This window comes from Meles meles, chromosome 18, assembly GCF_922984935.1.
Source record: "Meles meles chromosome 18, mMelMel3.1 paternal haplotype, whole genome shotgun sequence".
In the NCBI taxonomy this organism is placed as follows: domain Eukaryota; kingdom Metazoa; phylum Chordata; class Mammalia; order Carnivora; family Mustelidae; genus Meles; species Meles meles.
Window position 1 is genome coordinate 48,466,957 of NC_060083.1, and position 20,183 is coordinate 48,487,139.

At 39.6% G+C, this 20,183-nt stretch overlaps 2 protein-coding genes across 6 annotated transcripts in view; one reads left to right on the top strand and one right to left on the bottom strand.

Annotated features, from left to right (window-relative positions):
* Window positions 1-20,183, bottom strand: part of LOC123929308 (40S ribosomal protein S24-like) — a 576,828-nt gene that overhangs the window by 453,842 nt on the left and 102,803 nt on the right. The gene's annotated exons all lie outside the window — the stretch shown is intronic.
* Window positions 1-20,183, top strand: part of TLK2 (tousled like kinase 2) — a 119,830-nt gene that overhangs the window by 33,452 nt on the left and 66,195 nt on the right. For 4 of the 5 annotated variants that reach the window (XM_045985396.1, XM_045985394.1, XM_045985395.1 and 1 more), the window contains exons 3-6: window positions 16,566-16,637; window positions 16,843-16,912; window positions 17,920-17,963; window positions 18,697-18,792. In XM_045985396.1, coding sequence (XP_045841352.1) covers window positions 16,566-16,637; window positions 16,843-16,912; window positions 17,920-17,963; window positions 18,697-18,792 — 282 coding nt within the window. The remainder of the gene's footprint in view (window positions 1-16,565; window positions 16,638-16,842; window positions 16,913-17,919; window positions 17,964-18,696; window positions 18,793-20,183) is intronic. The other variant, XM_045985393.1, reaches the window with a different exon arrangement.

The window sequence follows — 20,183 nt, forward strand, 5'->3', positions numbered from 1 at the left end:
AATGAACTTCATTATACTTATGCCACTCAAGTATGTTTGCTACAGTTATTATTAGAGTTAAGGCAGTTGATTCAATTGAGCAGTTTTTCTGGTTTTCTAGATTAGATAGCTTCACTTAGAATCAAGACTGATTATTACAGTAAAAGAACTACCTCAGTTACTTTGGCTTATAGTTATAAAAGTTGTATTGGAATAGATTGAAATGATGCCGCCAGTTTTTAAATAAATTGATTTTGTTCTTTAAAAAGAATTTTCTTGAGAGTGTTGCTGAAGATGATTTTATAAGTTAAAAGGGTACGATGCTCCCTACTAAAGTGGGAACGTTCTGGAAGTAATGGGATTCTTCCAGTTGCTGAGTATGTTTATTCTGATTAAGCGTTCTGAAACCGGGGAGATAACCACATCAGTGTTCATGACCCACTGTTAGGTGATCCTGAAGTAAGATTCCACTGACCAGCTGACATCTGTAAGCCCCTCTTCCAACTGGTGGACCACAGTGATGTTTTGGGTCTTCTGGAATTAGTGCTTGTTCAGAGCCAGAGCCAGTGTCTAGTAATCCTCACGGAGTCTTTGATTATTTCATTTTCCCCCATGCAGAGTCACCTTGGTAAAAGGCAGTGGTAGTCCTTTTGGGGAAAGCTTGCAGGGAGAAAGATTAATGGTGTAAATTCTTGGTGGTATAATAGGAACCTTCCTCAAGGAGACCCCTTCATTCACTAATTCTAGGTCTATAAAGTGATGCAAACTTTGGGATTGATTGAGGGCCCCTGGCTCTGTGTTTTTTAATGATTGAAGTTATGCTTTTGTTCACTTGACTTAGACTCTTCTGCTTATACAGATCAGGTAAGAATTTAGTGTACTTCCCATCCATTTAACTGATGGGAACACTGATCAACTAGCCAGTGCCCAAGGTCTCTGGGAGTCTGACTTTTCTCATTGCTGCCTTCTATGGTGTGAAAAGGTGGTGTTACCAATGACTAAAAAAAAAAAAGTATGGAAACCCTTAGTTTTAATTTTTTTCTTCCAAGTTTCTATTTAAATTCTAGTTAGTTAAAGTATAGCGTGGTATTGGTTTCAGGAGTAGAATTAGCAATTTGTCACTTACATATAATACCCAGTGCTCATTGAAACAAGTAAACTCCTTAATACCCATCACCCATTTAGCCCATCCCCCACCCCACCCCACCATTCTCCAGTTACCCTCTGCTTGTTCTCTGTGGTTAAGAGTCTCTTGTGGGAAGCAGGAAAGAATGTCCAATGGAAAAAAGACAGTCTCTTCAACAAATGGTGTTGGGAAAATTGGACAGCCACATTCAGAAAAATGAAATTGGACCATTTCCGTAACACCACACACAAAAATATACTCAAAATGGATGAAAGACCTCAATGTGAGACAGGAATCCATCAAAATCCTGGAAGAGAACATAGGCAGCAACTGCTTCCCAGAAACATTGCCAAAAGTAAGGGAAGCAAGGGCTTCCCTTTTGGGACTTCAAGATCAAAAGCTTTTGCACAAAAAAAGGAAACAGTCAACAAAACCAAAAGATAGCTGACAGAATGGGAGAAGATATTCACAAATGACCTATCTGATAAAGGGCCAGTTTCCAAAATCTATAAAGAACTTATCAAACTCAGGTCGCCTGGGTGGCTCAGTTGGTTAAGCGGCTGCCTTCGGCTCAGGTCATGATCCCAGCGTCCTGGGATCAAGTCCCACGTTGGCTCCTTGCTTGGCAGGGAGCCTGCTTCTCCCTCTGCCTCCACCTGCTACTCCCTCTGCCTGTGTGCACTCTCTCTCTCTCATTCTGACAAATAAATAAATAAAATCTTAAAAAAAAAAAAGAACTTATCAAACTCAACACCCAAAGAACAAATAAATCCAGTCAAGAAATGGGCAGAAGACGTGAACAGACATTTCTGTAGAGAAGACATCCAAATGGCCAACAGACATATGAAAAAGTGCTCCACATCACTAGCATCAGGGAAATACAGATCAAAACCACATTGAGATACTACCTCACGCCAGTCAGAATGGCTAAAATTAGCAAGTCAGGAAACGACAGATGTTGGCAGGGATATGGAGAAAGGGGAATCCTCCTACACTGCTGGTGGGAATGCAAGCTAGTGCAGCCACTCTGGAAAACAGTATGGAGGTTCCTCAAAAAGTTGAAAATAGAGTTACCCTACGACCCAGCAATCGCACTACCGGGTATTGACCCTAAAGATACAAATGTAGTGATCCAAAGGGACACATGCACCCGAATGTTTATAGCAGCAGTGTAGAAACTATGGAAACTATGGAAAGAACCTAGATGTCCATCAACAGATGAGTGGATAAGGAAGATGTGATACATATATATATACGTCTTATATGTATAGGAAGCTGCTAACAAGTGAGGGAGCAAATGAGTTGTACTACTTTATCCCTCCACGGGGGGCCACAGAGCAGGCCATGGGCTGCACAGGGGACATGGAATGGAGTAGAGGTGAAGCCTGTCGCTTGGGCGAGGGAGGGAGGGTGGGGTGGGGAGAGGAAGAAGCGAGAGGTTCCTGGTGAGGGAGGAGAGGGCTATGTGTGGAAAGGGAGTTAGTGAGGGCTGTGGAGAGGGATGGGAGATGCAGAGGGCAGAGAAGTAGAGAGGGGAGCGGTGTACATATATATATGTACATATATACATATATGTGTGTGGGTGTGGGGAATGGAATACCATACAGCCATCAAAACCCCGAAACCTTGCCATTTGCAACGATGTGGATGGAACTAGAGGGTATTACGCTGAGTGAAATAAGTCAATCAGAGAAAGACAATTATATGATCTCTCTGATACAAGGAATTTGAGAAGCAGGGTGGGGGTTGAAGGGAATAGGGAGGGGAAAAAATGAAACAAGATGGCATCAGGTGGGAGATAAACCATAAGAGACTCTTTTTTTTTTTTTTTAAAGATTTTTATTTATTTATTTATTTGTCAGAGAGAGAGCAAGAGCGAGCACAGGCAGACAGAGTGGCAGGCAGAGACAGAGAGAAGCAGGCTCCCTGCAGAGCACGGAGCCTGATGCGGGACTCGATCCCAGGACGCCGGGATCATGACCTGAGCCGAAGGCAGCCGCCCAACCAACTGAGCCACCCAGGCGTCCCTTTTTTTTTTTTTTTTTTTTAAAGATTTTTATTTATTTATTTGTCAGAGAGAGCGCAAGAGCGAGCACAGGCAGACAGAGTGGCAGGCAGAGACAGAGAGAGAGACTCTTAATCTCATGAAACAAACTGAGGGTTGCTGGGGGTGGAGGGGTAGGGATAGGGTAGCTGGATTATGGACATTGGGGAGGGTGTGTGCTATGGTGAATGCTGTGAAATGTGTAAGCCTAAAGATTCACAGACCTGTACCCCTGGGGCAAATAATACATTTTATGTTAATTTTAAAAAAGAGTCTCTTTTTTTAAAGAGTGATGACTCAGTTAAGTATCTGCCTTCAGCTCAGGTCATGATCCTGGGGTCCTGGGATCGAGCCCCATGTCTGGCTCCCTTCTCAGTCGGGAATCTGCTTCTCCCACTCTTTCTTTCTCAAGTCTCTCATGGTTTGCCTTCCTCTCTGTTACTATTTTTCTTTCCCTTCTCCTGTGTTCATCTGTTTTGTTTCTTAAATTCCACATGAGTGAAATCATAGGGTATTTGGCTTTCTCTGACTTATTTCACTTCCGATAATACATAATACACTCTGGTTCCATCTACATAGTTGCAAACAGCAAGATTTTGTTATTTTTGAGGGCTGGCTAGTATTTGTGTGTGTGTGTGTGTGTGTGTGTACACACACCACATCATCTTTATCCATTCATCAGTTGGTAGACACTCGGGTTCTTCCCATAGTTTGGCTATTGTTGATAATGCTATTATAAACATTGGGGTGCATGTACCCCTTTGAATCCGTATTTTTGTATCCTTTGGGTAAATACCTAGTAGTGCAACTGTTAGGTGGTAGGGTAGCTCTATTTCTCACTTTTTGAGGAACCCTTATACTGTTTTCCAGAGTGGCTGCACCACTTTGTATTCCCACCAACAGTGCAAGAAGGTTCCCCTTTGGAGACCCTTAGTTTTAATTTCCATTAGGTATATAGCCTTTAATGGAGTTTCTTTACCATCTCAGGCAGTTTGGCCCTGTCCTCAGCTGTGTTCCTGTGTTCCTCAAGTTTAACTTTTGTCTGCTGTTCTCAATTCCTAATTCCTTTTAAGATGCCAATTTAGTCCAAGAAGGAAATGAAACCTTTAGAAACTCAACAAATGTTGACATTTTAAACTTTTACTGGAGGGAAGAGATTAACCTTTGGTCCCACTTCTACAAGTTTTTATTAGTTTATATGGGCTTTATTCATGTCTTAAAAGCTGGTTGTCAACATTTGTATCTTAACCTCAATTTTCACGGTTTTATAACTTAAAAGCAAAGTTCTTTTTTTTAGGCTTGTAATTGAAGTACTTTTTAAAGCCCCCCCAAAAGTACATTTTAAGTTATTAGAAATGTGTTTTATTTTGTTTTCGGAAACTGTACTTTTTTTAAAACAAGAAAATTGACTAGTCTGTTTTTTAAACTGTCCATTTGTTTTTTTTACTTATGAAAAAATGACTAATAGCAAGAGATGGTAAATTGTGGCATAGAAAATGGGGCTTTCATTATTTCGCTTATTACCATACATTGTTAAAAAAAAAAATTCTTTCTAGCTTCTGTTTGAGCCTGAGATGCCTCTTTGGACAGTTTTCCCTCCCCACTGACTGGATGTTAGTAACTGTTCTTCTAAACAGCTGTTGTATATCTTCTCAAGTGACAGACTATCTTACTTAGAAAATAAGTGAAAAATACAGTGTAGTTATTAGACTTACCTAACGTGGACAAAGATGTGCTACTTAACATACAAGAGTATGAATTTATGGGGCGCCTGGGTGGCTCAGTGGGTTAAAGCCTCTGCCTTCAGCTCAGGTCATGATCTCAGAGTCCTGGGATCAAGCCCCACATTGGGCTCTCTCCTCGGTGGGGAGCCTGCTTCCCCCTCTCTCTCTGCCTGCCTCTCTGCCTACTTGTGATCTCTCTCTCTGTCAAATAAATAAATAAAATCTTTAAAAAAAAAAGTATGAATTTACCATTAGAATTTAAGTTTTCAGAAAAATTTTAAAAAGAAGCAAAGAGAACAAAATAATAAAAATACAAGAAGAAATAAATATACTCCAAAGCAGAAGACTAGGAATTAATCCAGATTTGGAAAATTGAGAAACAACAGGAAAAATTGAGGGAGTAAATTGGGTATAACAAAAGATACCTATGAAGTTAAGGACCTTCAAAGTGAAAAAACTGGAAATGTATGTGTTACATCCTCTTAATATGAATGTCTCAGCAGAGTAAATAATTTCATTCAAAGTAGGAATTCATGTTGACAAAATAAGATGTAAAAGTCAGGATAGATTCCTCTAACCAAGGAAAAATCAAGATTATAAAATGATCTTTTCCTCCCTATTCTGTTCTTTGAAGTAGGGCAAAAATCTACTCCCTAGTTACTGGTGGTCTATTCTAATCTTTCAAAGAATAGTTAGTTTTCATGTTAAATAATGAACTCCAGGGGCGCCTGGGTGGCTCAGTGGGTTAAGCCATTGCCTTCGGCTCAGGTCATGATCTCGGGATCCTGGGATCGAGTCCCGCATCGGGCTCTCTGCTTAGCAGGGAGCCTGCTTCCCTCTCTCTCTCTGCCTGCCTCTCTATCTACTTGTGATCTCTCTCTGTCAAATAAATAAATAAAATCTTAAAAAAAAAAATAATAATGAACTCCAGTAACAAAATGTGACAAATACGAGGAATTAAAAGTATAGCCTAATCTCATTTATGAATATATAGATGTTTAAATTCAAATAAAAATACTAGCACATGGCTATGAGATTTTTTTTTTTTTTTATTTCAGGTAGTTTATTCTAAAAATTCCAGACAAGTTCATTATTTTTTTTTAAGACTTTATTTATTTATTTGACAGATAGAGATCGCAAGTAGGCGGAGAGGCAGGCAGAGAGAGAGGAGGAAGCAAGCTCCCCGCTGAGCAAAGAGCCGGATGCGGGGCTAGTTCCCAGGACCCCGAGACCATGATCTGAGCTGAAGGCAGAGGCTTTAAGTCACTGAGCCACCCAGGCGCCCCCAGAGATTTTTTTTTTTAAGATTTTATTTATTTATTTGAGGGAGGGAGAGGGAGAAGCAGACTCCCCTGCTGAGCAGGGAGCCCAGTATGGGGCTCCACGTCAGGACCCTGGGACCATGTCCTGAGCAGATGGCAGATGCTTAACCAGCTGAGGTACCCAGGTGCCCCAGAGGGATTGGGCTTTTTTTTTTTTTTTTAACTTGGCATAGTTTCCTTGAAGTCCATCCAAGTTGTTGTGTGTATAAATAGTTCATTCCTTTGTATTGCTGCGTAATATTCCATGGTGTGGCTGTACCACAGTTTGTTTAATCATTTATCCATTGAAGGGCCTTTGGTTTCTTTGCAGGTTTTGGCTGTTAGGATTTTGTAAGTTTTTATAGATTTTGGTTACTAACCCTTTATCTGATATGTCATTTGCAAATATCTTCTTTCCTTCTGCCCATTTCTTAACTGGATTATTTAATTTTGGGGTGTTGAGTTTGATAAGATCTTGACAGATTTTGAGGTTTTGGCTATTATGAATAAAATCATTGTGAACATTTGTGTACAGACTTTTACATGAACATTATTTCTCTGGAACAAGTGTCTAGTAGTATACAGTTCCTGGGATATAATATGTGTTCAGTACATTTTTAGCTTTAAAAGAAACTGCCAAACAATTTTCCAATTGGCTGTACCTTTTTACATTCTCACCATCAATGTAGGAGGGATTCAGTTTTTCTATGTACTTAGCCGCATTTAGTCTTGTTACTATATTTTATTTTAGTATTCTGATAGGTGTATAAAAGAAGTTTAATTGTGGTTTGAATTTGTATTTCCCTGGTGGCTACTGATGTTGAACATCTTTCTCATGCTTATTAGCCTATCTTTATATGTTTGTCAGTGAAATGGCTGTTCATGTCTTTTGTCGGTTTTCTAATTGGATTAAAAATTAATTGAGTTTTGAGTTTTTTAAAGAGTCTAGTTTTAAGCCCTTTGCCTGATATGTGGTCAGGAAATATTTTCTTTTAGTCTGTGATTTTTCTCTTTATCTTACAACGTCTTTTACTGAGTAAAGGTTTTTAATTTTAGTATATGTGCTGCCGAAGCGAGCACAAGGTTTTTAATTTTGAGGAGGCTCCATTCATTAACTTTTCCTTTTATAGATCAAGGTTTTGGTGCAAGTCTAAGACCTCTTCACCTAGTCCTGTGTTTTGAAGATTTTCTCCCATATTTCCCCCCTAAACATTTTATGATTTTGTTTTACATTTAAGTTCTTTTTCTTTTTAAGATTTTATTTATTTATCTGAGTGAGTGAGGGGGGGCAGCCCAGTGCACCCCCACATAACTGGGGGAGGGGCAGAGGAAGAGGGAGAAGCAGGCTCCCTGCTGAGCAGGACTCAAACCCAGGACCCTGGGATCCTGACCTGAGCTGAAGGTAGATGCTTAACTGACTGAGCCTTTTTTTTTTTTTTTTTTAAGATTTCATTTATTTATTTATTTGACAGAGAGAGATCACAAGTAGTCAGAGAGGCAGGCAGAGAGAGAGAGAGAGAGAGAGAGGAGGAAGCAGGCTCCCTGCTGAGCAGAGAGCCTGATGCGGGGCTCCATCCCAGAACCCTGGGAACATGGACTTGAGCCAATGGTAGAGGCTTTAACCTACTGAGCCACCCAGGCACCCCGTAAGTTATGAGGTTTAAGTTGAAGTTCATATTTTTGTCTGGATGTCTGATTGCTCCAGCACTAATTTGCTGAAAAGTCTATCATTGTTTTTGTGCTTTTGTCAAAAATTTGTTGAGCATATTTGTGTAGGTCTGTTTTTATCAGTTTTGAGAATTAAATGTGCTAATATAGAATACCCAGCCCGTACAAATACCATGTGGGTGTTAACTATTATTATTCTTATAATGGCAAGTAAGTAATAACTCTTAAAAAAGCACTTGGATGAACTCAGTAACCATCTTAACTTTCTTATTTAAAAAAAACAGTTTTTTAAAAAAGATTTATTTGTTTATTAGTGAGAACATGAGAATATATGCACATGAGCTGGGGCAGGGGCAGAGGGAGAGAGAATCTCTTGCAGGCTCCGTGCTTGATCCCACAGCCCTGAAATCATGAGCTGGACCAAAACCAAAAGTCAGACACTTAACCAACTGAGACACCCATGCACCCCAGTACAGTTTTAAAAATTTTAATTGTGGGGGAGGGGGGAGTTTTAATTGTGGTAAAATGCATCTTAATATTTACCATTTTACATTCTAACGGTGCACAAAGGTTCCAATTCATCCACATCCTTGCTAGCACTCATTACTTTCTGGTTTTTGTATAATAACCATCCTAATGGGTGCAAGGTGGTATGGTATTTCATTGTAATTTTGATTAGTATTTCCTTAATGACTAATGATGTTGCGTCTCCTCATGTGCTTGTTGGCCCTTTTGTGTATCTTTGGAGAAGTGTCTATTCAAGTCCTTTGTCTTTTATTTTTATTTTTTTTTAATTTTTAGGTAAATTCTATCCCCGACCTGGGGCTGGAACTCAAGACCCTAGGATCAAGAATAGCAAGCTCTGGCAGCTGAGCTAGCAGGTGCCCCTGCCCAGTTTTTAATCAGATTGTTTGCTGTGTTCTTATTGATTTGTAGGAATTCTTTGTATATTCTGGATATTAACCCCTTATCATAGGATATATGATTTGCAAATACTTTCTCCCATTCTGTGGGTTGCCTTTTTACTCTGTTGATCATGTTCTTTGATGCACAGATTTTTAATTTTGGTATAGTTCAATTTGTCTGTTTTTCATCTTTGCCTGTGCTTCTGGGGGTCTTCAATTTTGAGTTAATTTCTATGTGGTATAAGGTAAGGGTCCAACTTCATTCTTTTGCAAATGGATATCCAGTTTTCCTAATACCATTTGTTGAGAAAACTGTCCTTTTACCATTTAATGGTCTTTGCACCCTTGTTGGAAATCATGTCAAGTCATTTATGTCAAGTCATTATGCCATACACCTTAAACTCACACGTGGCTGTGTATCAGTTACATTTCAGTAAAACTGAGAAAAAAAAATCCACGAAGAAAACATGGGGGGGGGACCCCGTTTGACCATAGATGCAAGGGTTTATTTCTGGGCTTTCAGTTTTATTCCATTTGTCTGTACATCCGTCTTTATGCCTGTGCCATCTTGTTTTGATCATTACAGTTTTATAGTAAGTTTTGAAATCAGAAAGTGAGAGACCTCCACCTCTGTTCTTTTACAGGATTGTTTTGGGATCTGTGGTCTTAATAAAGCTTTTATTGGCGTAAAGCACTAGCAGAGTTACCTTGAAAAAGAACAAAACCATATTCTTTACACTATGTCTGTTTTATTCAGTGCAGTAAAATGTAAAACAAATAAGGTATCATTTGTGGAAAGAAGATACAAACTTGTTTACAAATGCTATGATTTTGTATCTAGACAACTAAATCAAAAGGAACAAGCTAATAGATTATTAGAATAATAAGTACAGTGACTGATTTAATGAAATACGTGAAAATGGTATAATTCCTGAATGTCAGCAGTATAAGAAAAATTGAGTCCCAGTTATTAAATAGCTTCAAATATATGACGTTGTTACAGGGATGAATGGGAGTTAAACTTGATGGCCCATAAGCTTTTTTGCCTTGGGGTTTAATTTGCCCATGGGGACAATAATTGAGGCCAAAGGTCTCAACTGGGTCTGTGTAAAGCTGGGAATTGGGAAGAGGCAAGCTTTGCCTGTGAACTGAGGACTGGTGAAAGTGCCCACTGCTTCAGGACATAAGACAGAAGTGAGCCACTTGTATTTGGGTTGTGTCTGTTTAAAGCCACCTGCAGGAAATGGAGTCCTTGGCTTGCTCACTTGGTAGAACATGTGACTCTTGATCTCAGGGTCATGAGGTCGAGTCCCATGTTTGGTGTAGAGATTACATTAAAAAGAAAGAAAGAAAAAATCTAAAAGTCACCTGCAAGAAATGGAAAACTTCAGCCTTGTGTGGAAATCTTGGGCAAGGCAACTAATAATGTGTTTGGAACTGATGAATGTTATAGGACACTTGCAGAGGCAGACATTAAACTGCCTTTGGGATTGCACTGTAATCCCTGAAATGTGGAAGACTCTCCCAAAGCTGAGCATGAACTCACAGAACTTACAAAGCACCTTATTACAGAGATGCATCAAATGGGAAAATTAGCAGTTGAGGAACTGATAATAATAGACCAGTTTGTAAAAGGATTTGATTAACTAATACATAGCCCGTATTCAGTTTCTGCCTTTGTCCTAGTAATGTCCTTTACAGCTGTTTGGTTTTGCCTTGTTTTGACTCAGGGTCTAATCAAAGGTCATTCATTTAATTCAGTCATACCTTTATCTTCTTTTAACTTAGTAGAGTTTCCCCTGCCATTTTTGTTTGTTTTTTAGTGAGAGTGACATTTTTGAAAGATAACCGTTCAGTTTGCTAAAAACTTTTGGTTAGCTTTCTTTCTTACTAGACAGTAAGCTGTTTTAGAACAGGGAATACTTGTCATTTATCTCTGCTAATTAAATTTAATCTAATGATTTTATGATAATTTGGGATGCCATGCTTCAGAAAGGGACAGTAAAAGGGAGGACTCAGTAATTTTTTTTAAAGATTTTATTTATTTATTTGACAGAGAGATCACAAATAGGCAGAGAGGCAGGCAGAGAGAGAGGAGGAAGCAGGCTCCCTGCCAAGCAGAGAGCCCAGTGTGGGGCTCAATCCCAGGACCCTGAGATCATGACCTGAGCCGAAGGCAGAGGCTTAACCCACTGAGCCACCCAGGAGCCCAGAAGACTCAGTAATTCTTAATCCTTTTTTCTTTCTGTTAGACAGACATACCCAAGGAACCTCTTGCATGACATTTTTAGATACTACAGTGTCCTTCACAGTTTTTCATTATCAGTAATTGCAAGTAAAACACTTAAGTTCTTTAGTTCTCTCTTGTCTGTATAGTTAAAATATAGTATATGGTCTTATTACTTTCCAAGGGAAAAAATTCTTTATACTGGTTATAGTAAAGGTAATTCATGAACAGAGTATTTTAAAAATTTGGGCATAGAAATTTCAACTTCAGTTATTGTAGTAAAAACTTTTTTCTCTTTCAAAGCATCGTAGAACTCTTTATCGTTATAGGATTGATACTTTTGTTGAGTTTTATCAGTGGGAATACATGATTTCATTTGAGTTCTTCTCCCTACTTTAACTTTATTATTTTTATTTCTTTTTTAAAGATTTTATTTGACAGAGCACAAGCAGGGGGAATGGCAGAGGGAGAGGGAGAAGAGGGAGCAAGATGTGGGGCTTGATCCCAGGACCTTGAGATCATGACCTGAGCAGAAGGCAGATGCTTAACCAACTGAGCCACCCAGGAGCCCCACACTTTATTATTTTTCTTTGCAGCTTCACAAGTATCTCACCATGAAGCTGTTACTGTGTGTTAATTATACTTTAAAAGTAGTGCTTTAAGACTATGGTGAAAGGAATACTTAATATACCCTAGTAGGAATGCAAATTGTTTCTGAACTAAACCTAGTAACTGTTGTTTTTTAACAGCTTTATTGAGATATAATTCGTTTACTGTACCATTTACCCCTTTTAAAATGTGCAGTTCATTTTTTTTTATTAACTTAGAATGTATTATTTGTTTCAGGGACACAGGTCTGTGATTCATCCGTCTTACACAATTCACAGCACCCACCATAGCACATACCCTCCCCAGTCTCCATCACCCAGCCACCGCATCCCTCTCACCCCCCTCCCCTCCAGCAACCCTCAGTTTGTTTCCTGAGATTAAGAGTCTCTTATGGTTTGTTTCCCTCTCTGCTTTTGTCTTGTTTGATTTTTTTTCCTCTCTTCCCCTATGTTCCTCTGCCCTGTTCCTCAAATTCTGCATATCAGTGACCATTGTTTTTTGAGTATATTCATGGATACATGCAACTATCAGCATAGTTTTAGAATATCTTTATCATCTCAAAAAAAAACTCCACCCCATATTCTTTTTTTTTTCTTTTTAAAGATCCTTATTTATTTATTTGACAGAGAGAGAGAGAGAGTCGGAGAGGGAACACAAGCTGGGGAATGAGAGAGGGAGAAGCAGGCTTCCCGCTGAGCAGGGAGCCTGATGTGGGGCTCGATCCCAGGACCCTGAGATCATGACTCAAGCCGAAGGCAGAGGCTCAACCCACTGAGCCACCGAGGTGCCCCCAAACCCCATATTCTTTAGCTGTCACCCACATTCCCCTCTCCTCCCACCAGATCCTAAGCAACCACTAATTTACTTTCTGACTTAACTTTCTTTAGTCTAAATTTTCATATGAATGGAATCATTTGATATATGCTCTGTTGTGACTTTTTTTTACTTAGCAGATGTTTTTATGGTTCATCTATACTGCAGCATGTATCCATGCTTGATTTTTTTAATGGCCAAGTAATATTCCATTGTATGGATATACCACATTTTGCTTATCCATTTATCATTTGGATATTTGGGTTATTTCTACCTTTTTGGCTTTTGTGAATAATGTTGCTATACATTATTCAAGTTTTTATATATATTCATTTCTCTTAATTGTATACCAAGGATTAGCATTCTGGGTCATACAGTTACTATGTTTAACTGTTTGAGGAACTGCTTGTTTCTGAAAGCAGCTGCACCATTTTATGTTCCCACCAGCAATATATGAGGGTTCCAGTTTCTACACATTCTTGCCAGCACTTTTAAAAAATCAAGTATAATTAGCACACTTGTTATATTAGTTTCAGGTGTATAATATAATGATTCAGAAAATCTGTACATTTCGTAGTGCTCACTGCTAGCACTTTCTTACTGTCTTCGTTGATACAGCCATCCTAGTAGGTGTGAAGTGGTGTCTCTTTTTGGTTCTGATTTGTATTTTCCCATTAGCTCATGATGTTGAACTTTTCGTGTTATCGACCATTTGTATATAGTTTTTGGAGAAATGTCTGTTCAGATCTTTTGCTCGTTTGTAAATTGTTTTTGCTCAGAAGTCAGCTGTTAATCTTATTGGGATTCCCTTGTAAATGATGCGTTATATTTCTACTTTCAAGATTTTCTCCTGTCTTTGCCTTTGAGCATTTTTCCTGTGATGTGCCTGTTGTGGGTCTCTTTTTGTTTATCCTGCTTGGATGGAATTGAGTAAGTTAATGCTTTTCAATAAATTTGAGAAGTTTTCAGCCATTATTTCTTTGAAAAAAATTTTTTTCTGCTCCTTTTCTGCTCTCCTCTCTCTCTGGTACCCCAGTTATGTGCAATTTCTCTGGAGCTGTTTATTTTTCTTCTATTTTCTCTCTGGTTTTCAGCTTGCATAATTTCTTTTGATCTATCTTCAGATTTGCTAATTATTTCTTCTGACACTTCATTTCTACTCTTGAGCCTCACTCATGCATTTAAAAAAAAAATGCAGTTATTTATTAGAGAGAGAGAGCAAGCATCTGCATGCGCCACCCATGAGGAGCGGAAGGGGCAGAGGGAAAGGGAGAGAGAGAATCCCAAGTAGACTCCGCGCTGGGCGCAGAATCCAATATGGGGCTCGATCTCAGGACCTTGAGATCACAACCTGAGCCAGAATCAAGAGTCCAGTGCCCAGCTGGTTGTACCACCCAGGCGCGCCCGTTTTTTATTTCAGTTATTGTGGTTTTTCATCTCCAGAATTCCTTTTTTTTTTTTTTAAGATTTTATTTATTTATTTGAGAGAGAGACGGTGAGAGAGAGCATGAGCGAGGAGAAGGTCAGAGGGAGAAGCAGCCTCCCCGCAGAGCTGGGAGCCCAGTGTGGGACTCGATCCCTGGACTCCGGGATCATGACCTGAGCCGAAGGCAGTCGTCCAACCAACTGAGCCACCCAGGCATCCCTCCAGAATTCATTTTAAAAATTATGTAAATTTCTGTTGATATTCTCTGTTTGATGCAACATTGTCTTTCACACCTTTCTTTACTACTTTAATTATGGTTTCCTTTGGCTCTGTCAACATATTTATTATGGCTGTTTTGAAATATTTTTCTGTTAAACTCTATCTGGCCACTCTCACGGGCAGTTTCTTTTGCCTGATTTTTTCTTTTTCCTGTTATATGGGTCATACATCTCTATTTCTTTGCACGCCTCATGATTTTTTGTTGGAAACTGATCATTGATATATTGTACCAACTCTGGGTACTGATTTTTCTTAGCAGTCCTGGGACTTGTTACTGCTATTTGCCTGTTTATATGCTTAGTGACTGGATTATTTTAGCATTCTTTTCTTTCTTCCCATCCCTCCAGCATCAGCCGTCTGGTAGTGGCATTAGGGAGACCCAGCTTAAAGTCGGTAGTCACCCCGAGATGGCTGGTACTAGTAAGGCTTTCTTTCCCTGACCAACCCAGCTGTTAGATTCCACTAATTGCCCAGATTGCTCTATTGTTTTCAGCAGTACCCTGAGGTTTAAATTCCTCTGCAGACTAATCAGAACAAATTGGGGCTCCTTGCAAGGAAGGATTTCTGAGGTCAGTGTTTGCTATTTGTTCTGACCCCAGGAGGACTTCTTGCAAATGTCTTATTCTTGGGTCCTCTTCTGCAAACCAGCTGGCTTGAGGTCCAAGCTGTAGGGTCAATACCTCCACAGATCTCCCACTTGCCTTTCACCACAACTTTCACTGTTCTTGAGAATACCCTTAGAGTTCAACTTACCCATGCTTTTTTGGGCAATAAAGTCAAATCTTTTGGGAAGAGATTTGGTAGCATGTCAGGGTTCTGGAGCCAGGGATGGGGACAATGGCCATCTTTTCTGAGTGGCATTCTGGATCTGGGAGCCGAGGGGGGTGAGGGATGGGATGGGATTGGGTGGGAGTGAGGTGCGTGCAGTGGCTTGCTTCTCCTGGAGTGGAAATACCACTGTCTCATGAGCTGCGCAGAATAGCTGTTGGGCCCTGCTGCTGTTCTCAGTGCGCCACACCTGAGGTACAGCCTCTGCTCCAACAACAAGTTGGGGTTGTACATGGGAGCCCCTGCTTTTGATATACTTGTCTGGGACTTAGTATCAGCAGCACTGGGCTGGGGACAGTCCTGCAGGAAGAAAGCTCTTAGACTGAGAGTCAGGCAAAGAGGGAGCCATGTGTTCTTAGCCACTGCAAGAACTGGAACCTTGCTGAGATGGAAGATGGGAAAGGGGGGGAGTGAGATTGGTCTTGGTTCAAATACCACAGACTTTGACCTTTCAGTCTGAATTTTCATAGATTTTTATTGAATAGTTGTTTTCTTCGTTTACTGTTTCCCCTCAGGGACCATTTCCAGAGGCTCTGAATGGCTATTTTTTTAAAAATAATTTTTACCAATTTCACTGAGGAGCAGGGCCAGAGAGCGCCTTGTACTGTGAGGCTAGGAGTCAATCTCTTATATTTTGTTTTTTTTTTTGAACTAGTGGTCATGTCTCCTTGAAGTATGACTCAGAAAAACATTTCCTTCATTATGGTCCCTGACCACTCGTCATAAGAAGCCCTTAACGTGCTTCTTAACGTATCAACTTTCAGATGATGCCTGTATGATACAGGAGGCCAAAAGAATTGATTTTCCCTTCTTATTGTCCTTTAAAAATGAGTTCCCTACATGTGGAAGTACTCTAGAAGGGAAAATTTGTATATGACTACAGAGTTGGTGAAGGAAAATAGTAGTAACTAAAAGAATTTTCTTTTTAAAGATTTTATTCTTTTGGGGCACCTGGGTGGCTCAGTGGGTTAAAGCCTCTGCCTTTGGCTCAGGTCATGATCCCAGGGTCCTGGGATTGAGCCCCGCATCAGGCTCTCTGCTCCGCGGGGAGCCTGCTTCCTCCTCTCTCTCTGCCTTCCTCTCTGCCTACTTGTGATCTCTGTCTGTCAAATAAATGGATAAAACCTTTAAAAAAAAAAAAAGATTTTATTCCTTTAAAAAAATTTTTTTTTTTTTTTAAAGATTTTCACCTATTTATTTGACAGAGAGAGAACAAATGAACAGGAGGAGGGGCAAAGGGGGAGGAAGAAGCAGACTCAGTACTGAGCAGGGAGCCCAACTCCGGGCTTCATCCCGAGATCATAACCCGACCTAAAGACAGCCGCTTAACCAACTGAACCACCCAGGCGCCCCTTCAAGATTTTATTCTTAAATAATCTCTACAGCACTATGGGGCTTGAACCTACAACCCTAAGATCATTATTGCATGCTCTCCACACTGAGTCAAGGGAATTTTGACTTGAGGGCGCTGTAGTATAGTTGATTGAATCTTTCCAGGTTGGCTTGGAGGTGTTACAGTTAATTCTTGATTTCTTTGATCTGACTTACACATCAGAATCAGCAGGCTTCTTCCTCAGTTTTGCTATCATTTTAAATTAGTTTCTTTTGATTCCTTTTTTTTTTTTTTCCTTTCCAGGGGCCACTCAATAGTGAGTCTTCCAACCAGAGCTTGTGCAGCGTGGGGTCCTTGAGTGATAAAGAAGTAGAGGTAAGAGGCTACAGCCACTGTGAGACTTTACATATTCCCATACTTTCAGTCTGGGTTGAAAGATGGCACTGTATAACTCCAGGACACACCGGTTTAGGACTTGTCTGTGCCTTTTATCTCCTTATTATTTTGTACATACTCTCTGATTTTCATAATGTGAAAATTTTAACAAAATGCTAATTGTGATGTATATGGTATTTAACAGACTCCTGAGAAAAAACAGAATGACCAGCGAAACCGGAAAAGAAAAGCTGAACCATATGAAACTAGCCAAGGTAGTAATAATTTCACACCAATAAAAATACTAAATTCTTACGTACTTAGAATTTTCTGACTCACAGTAAATAATTAGTTCAGATACAGGGATGCCTAACAAAGGAGATTCGTATACCTTAAGGGAATACCAGGCTGTTTATTATAGACTTGCCATTTGATACACACCTGACGAAAGTGTCAGTTCCCTGGGGACTCTCGTTTTCCCTGTTGTAAGTTAACAATCTTCTCACCACAGCTTTTTCTTCAGACTAAGCATGTGTTATACAGAAAAGAGGTTACGTTGGCATTTTAACCATATCTTGCCTTAGCTCAGCGATTTGTTAATAATAGGTAACCAGAAATGGCTTTATTTACATGACTATCCTTTCTCCCTCCTCTTCTTCTCTGGCAATTATTTAGTTGAACATTGGCACCCAGTGGGATAAATCTGTAAATATTGATGGTTATGATGCCAAATATCCTTATATCCTTAAGGAGTGAGTAAATGGTTGCTTCGTCCATCTACCCCCTCTGAGGAATGAAAGTCACAGTCTTTTTTGCATTTTTCTTGTTTTTTATCTACAAATTATTTTTTACTTTTGAGGGGGAAATTCTCCCAAAGTGACATGGTCACGAAGTTTTTTTGTGACACAGAATAAACCCTCTAGTTCTTAGGAGTTTGTTTTGAATTCTTTGTTCTTTTAATTGAAGGCATGGATGTAAATTAGTTCTGTTTTGATTCACAGTTGTGGCATAGGTTTTGTTAGTATATTATAAAAGAAAGATGAGCAAATCTTAAAGGAAAGCAATCTCAGAAAAAGTCTTCTTTTCACTGCTTATTAAGTCTTTTATTAGATGAGGAAACTGTCTCTGTTCTTCCAGTACAGGTAATTTGGCTTGTTAAAAGTAAAGCCAACACTTGAACTGATGATAACGTGTGCAGTTACTGAATACGTAGTACTTTGTAGTGAATGATGGTTTACATATGTTATTGGAAAAACTATACTTACTTTGGTTTCATTTTCAGGGAAAGGCACTCCTAGGGGACATAAAATTAGTGATTACTTTGAGGTAAGTTAAATTTTTGGAAAAAAAATCTATAGTGATTTTTAAAAAACTAAATCCTTGCGTTCATTTAAGGCTTTAGAAAGCAATATTTTGCCTTTACTGTGCTCTCCTCCCCTTCCTCCCCATCTTCATCAATCTGATGTTGCCCCATCTCTCTCTATTAAGAGGAAACTACTACTGACTTCCTAAATTTAAATTTTTTTATGATGTGTCTTTTCTGTGATGATATAAAAATTCACAAATGAGGTGATTTTTCTCTTGGCCAGACTAGGTTTCGGGTCTTACAAAGGTTGAAGTGGAGTGACTTGGACTCTTCTTTTGTCCTCTTCCCTTTAGTTCAGTGGGTCACGTAGTGAGCTTACTGACCCCTCATCGTTAGTGGTTCCTAAAGAAGACACTAACATCCACTATACCGCTGCATTCCTGCTTTCGGGTATTTTGAGACAAGAAGGGAAAACATTCTTCTCCGATTTCCGTTCAAAACCATGTGTACCTTCAGCTTTCTAGCCATGTTTTCTTTTATATCTTGTACATTTCTGCGGGAGCTCCTTCTTAAAGCTTATTGAAAAGATAGCAAAATTTGACTTACATGGCATTTTCTCTTTAGCATAAGATGTATTGACTTATTAAAGGGGCCGTATAATTAAGACCTGTTTGTGTGTTAATCTTTTACTCTCCTTATCTGAAGCATAGTACTGTTTTGAATTATTCATATCCATTTCTCCCTGTTGGCCAGTTTGCTGGGGGAAGCGGGCCAGGAACCAGCCCTGGCAGAAGTGTTCCACCAGTTGCACGATCCTCACCGCAACATTCCTTATCCAATCCCTTACCGGTAAGCATTCACCTGGAGAAATATGACGCCTGTTGTAGGAGACGAGAAGCCCAGGAACACTCAAGCAGTTTCTCTTCCATTAATTACCCAAGGGGAATGAGGCATTAAGGAGAAGTATTCATAGTATTACCTGTGAACCACTTAGATTTAAGTCTGTATCCGTAAATTTATGTTTTACAAGAGCTAACCCTGTTTCTCAGTATAAGTTACCTCTAAGCCTACAGCTCAGGGTCTTGTCGAGGAAATAATTGCCAGTTCAAATATTGGGTTTTTATCTTTGCCAAGCTTACATGTTCGTATAATTGAATTCTGTTTTTTAAAAAAAAAGTTTGGTCAGCTCCTGGCATTTGATTGATTTTCAAGGCTTTCTCCGTGATGTGGTAGAGAAGCTAATGTTACACAAATTTGAAAGGTTTGTTTCCTTTTTTTTTTATTTTTAAGATTTTTTATTTTTAAATAATCTCTATACCCAGTGTGGGGCTTGAAGTCACAACCCTGAGATCAGGAGTCGCAGGCTCTATTGCCTGAGCCAACCAGCCCCCCACCCCACCCCATTTTCCTTCCACTAAGTGAGAATCGAAAGCCCTAAAAAACATTTTAGCCAAGTTAGTGGTTCTCAGCTGGGGATAGTTTTGCCTCTCAGGGGACATGGGGCAATGTTGGAGTAATTTTTGATCACAACTAGAGGGTCAGAGGAGGGAGCTATGGGCATCTAGTAGGTGGAGGCCAGAAATGCTGGTCAGCATCTTACAAGGGTCACAACAGGCCCCACAACACAGTTACCTGCTCCAGATGTCCCTGGTCCCAAAATGGCAACTCCCTGAGCTAGCTAGTAAATATGGGATTTTGTGTTAATTTACTTGAGAGTCTTGGGATAATTTGTTGAGACAGTGTGAGATCTTTGTACTCAAGAGTGTGTTCTGGCTGCTGATGCCTCAGGTGTTGCTTTGGGATCTTAGGGAAGAGGGCTTGCCCTGAAATCAGTTTTTGTGCTAGGTCTCTTTTTAGGAACGTTGTTTGACTCTGCTGTCTCGGCAGAGCTGGGTCGTAGTGCTCTTTCCATAAGTGATTGGGTCTGCTGCATTAAAGTGGTGAGAATGCACTTCTTCCCTTCTTCCGTCCCAGAAAGTCATGCATTCATTAGGGTGACTACAGTTATTAAAGCACTTAGAAAAAGGTATTCACCTCAAGAATTTGGCTATCATTTTATCATCCTTGTCCTATTTAAACATGTTAGAAATATTTGATGTGTAGAACTGTTTGGTTAGGTTGAGGGTTTTTAGATAACTGTCGAGGAGGCTTGTGTCTTTATTTTTCCTTAATATTTATTTATTTATACAATTAAAAAAATATTTTAAGTGATCTGTACACCCACCGTGGAGCTCAAGCTT